This window comes from Galeopterus variegatus, unplaced genomic scaffold (assembly GCF_000696425.1).
Source record: "Galeopterus variegatus unplaced genomic scaffold, G_variegatus-3.0.2 Scaffold1485, whole genome shotgun sequence".
NCBI classification, from domain to species: domain Eukaryota; kingdom Metazoa; phylum Chordata; class Mammalia; order Dermoptera; family Cynocephalidae; genus Galeopterus; species Galeopterus variegatus.
The window spans coordinates 255,446-258,665 of record NW_007727596.1 but is presented as its reverse complement, the minus strand read 5'-3'; the positions used below and the strand labels follow the sequence as shown (position 1 = coordinate 258,665).

Here is a 3,220-nt window from a genome sequence, read left to right as displayed (position 1 = left end):
ACAAATCAATAGACACTGAATTAATCTCTTCCAGCTAAAATGTGCAAGCCTGTTTTGGTAGGTGGATAGAGTTTGCCATTCTTTAAAAATAAAAGCGGCATAGAAATAAAAACCCAAACATTTGATTGAGAAATATTTAACATAATTACTTTAGTATTTGTTTTTAAGAAATGCCACTCACAGAATGTTCTTCAAACTGTTGAGATGTCATAGAAGCATTCAGATCACCACCTCCACATAGCTTCTGTAAATAAAAAGAAAAAAAAAATGCCCGATTTAAAAAAGCAAAAGAATATCAACCCATGAAAGATGCCCTTTATCAGGTCTTTCCCTTTGGAAAAGAGAACATCTGCACACCCAGTTTCACATGTGCGGGCTGCCTTCCTGTTTGTGTGGCAAGAATTGGCAAGAAGAGGTAGACTCTGTGGCGTCATTCTGGCTGTGGTCCCTGCCATCTAAGTCATTGATCAGAGCATAGATAAGGCCAACTGCAATCTCCTGCTGGGCCAGTCGGGCATCCCTAGTTCACCCACAGACCTAGCATACAAATAGCTTTGCTCCCAGTGCAGGAACTGGAGCAGCTGGGCCATCTTGCCTGATGCCTCCCAGTGTGGGCCCGCCCTGCCCCCAGCCTCCAAAGAAAAATGGGCAACTCAGGATCCAAAGAACTGAGCATGTTAGTCAGGCAGGAAACATTTCAAACAAAATCTAGGAAACTAAAATTCTGAACAAATGACCTCAGAATAGGAAGTGTTTATGTTTCCTAATTTAAATATGCCTCCCATACCCAGGAAATGATTGCACAGGGCTGGGAAGACCACATCACTCAGTGGTTAGTACCAGATATAGTAGACTCCTCATTTGTGTCAGGTTTTATATGCACAAAGGAAGGGTCCAGAAGAGCCCTGGGACTTTACAGGGTTTCTGGGCTAAGTGTGAGGACAGCTGTCTGCAGAGAAAGGCAGAATGGAGGGGACATGAACAAATGGCCTCCCAGAAATTTGAATACACTCCTGTTTGTCTGGCACGTCAGGCTGTGCTCATGTCTTGTGTGAAAAAGCTGAGATTTTCTTTTCCAAAGAAGGCTGGTAAGTCCAAGGTTATGTATGGTTTGGAGACAGGAAGCAGGACTGCAGAGATTGCTTAGATAACCAAGAACCACTGGGGATGGAGGCAGGGACCAGCGACGCTGATGACATTGGTCCTTCCCATCCACAGCAACCATTAGGGGACCCTGAACACAATTCAGAGATCCTGCCTGGATGGCAGGTTGTCTTCCAAGACACACAATGTCTCTCAAGCGGAGCTTCTGAAATACTGGTTTCAGACCAGAAGGGCAATTTTTCAGCCCCCGAGAGGGCTGGTGAGGACTTTGCAAACAAGGAGGGTCTCTCTGTCCCACCACGTCTGCATGCAGTGACCTCAAGAAGGGTTGCGACAGGGCAGAAAGGAGCCCTGACCATGAGATGACTTGGAGCCTCACAGCCCCTCAGCTGGGAAGAACGGAGGCCGCATAGTTCTGTGGTTCTCACGTCTGCCTCTTCCCCCACCAGCCCCAGGTTTAATGGTCCTAGACTGTGACTATATTGTGTTCAACTCAGATGAACTCGCACAGGATCAAAGGTGATTTCAGGCACTTGGAGCTTTCTCTAAAGGCCCCAGCACTCTGGTCACTGTGTCCCCCAGCCCTGGAAGTACCACCACTGCCCAGGCAGGAACAGCCCTGACTCTCAACGTGGAGCTCAGCCTGATAGCAGACAAGTAAGGTTGCAGCAGGTCCTTTGCCGAACAACCTCTCCCTCTGGTTCTTGGTACCTCCTATATGTGATATGTATAAAAAGACACCCAGGTGAGCTGGGCGGGAGTGTCTGAAGACTGCTTTATGACAACAATCAGAACCTTATTCAAAGCTCCCAATGTCAAAAGAGTTATTTGCATGCCTTTTACACCGTACGTTATTTCCCAGAAATTCAGTCAATTTCTGCCTGATTTACAGTGGCAATCACAGAACCAGCAGTAACTGGTGTTATCTGATGCTCTGCAGCCCGAAAATCTCCCACTGTTGTCTTCCGTTTTATTAAATGAATTAATGCTACACTTAGCCAATCCTGTTTGAAGACACTTCCACAAAACTACCGAGGCTGGGATCAGAATTTCAGTTTAAAGTGGATGGTGTCAGCCAAGGATCATAGTGGTCTGGCATCTTCTACTTTCAAGCGGAGGAGTGAATGGATGGACGCCTAAACCTCTCCAACCGGCATGCCATGTATATGCTCCCAAGTGGGCCTGACTGTACTCAATGATGAGCTAATTAAATGGCAAAACTATTCCACATAACCACCATCACTTACATGCTATCCAAAATGATCTCAGAGCTTTTATTCAAGAATGCAATAACAACATGAAAATTCAAAGTGAGGAATGACATTAATTCAACATTATGGCTGGTTTTACTCATAGAAAAGTCACAGAACTTAAAGTTATGGTTCCCATGGCCACCGTAACTGTCACACACCATATATAAACTCCAAGGTAGGAAAATGATTACCATAAAGAACAGCAAAATGTTCCATATGCACAGGACGACCAAGTTACAGCCACTGGGAGACACATAACTTTGAATATTCTCCTACACTCTTGCATAGAGCCTAAGCTGTTATCCATTGCATTGAGTATAAGCCATATTATTTTCACCTTCTTTGTAAACCTAGCAACTATATCAATGACTTAGTTTTTCATTGAAAAGAGCACAATTTAATATTTAAATCATCAGGAACCCCTAGTATACCACTACCATTAGAACATTTTTTTTAATGTTCTCAGTAAGCATAATCAAGCACTCTGAATATTTTATTTTACTTTAAAAAAAAATCTAACACACAGTAAATTGCCCTTTTGCATGTGTGTACAGTGCCATGATTTTTAGCACACATTTATATTTGTATAACTGCCACTACAGTCAGGATAAAGAACAGTTCTATCATCCAAAAAAACTCCTTTATGCTATTCCACCGTGATTAAATCCTCTCTCAACTCTCCAAACACATGGCAACCACTGACCTGTTTTCATATAGTTTTATCTTTTCCAGAATATCGTATAAGTGGAATCATACAGAATATAAACTTTGGAGACTGGCATCTTTCACTCAGCATAATGCCTCTGAAATCTACCCAAGTTGTCACCTATATCATGATATTTTTTTGTGTGTGTGTGTGTGTG

General features: G+C 43.2%; 1 protein-coding gene across 1 annotated transcript in view; it reads right to left on the bottom strand.

The window, feature by feature from the left end:
- The window catches only part of LOC103594118 (multiple C2 and transmembrane domain-containing protein 2-like), a 61,522-nt gene that overhangs the window by 35,532 nt on the left and 22,770 nt on the right, over positions 1–3,220 (bottom strand). The window contains exon 2 of the mRNA XM_008577307.1: positions 182–244. Within this exon, the coding sequence (XP_008575529.1) occupies positions 182–244 (63 nt within the window). The remainder of the gene's footprint in view (positions 1–181; positions 245–3,220) is intronic.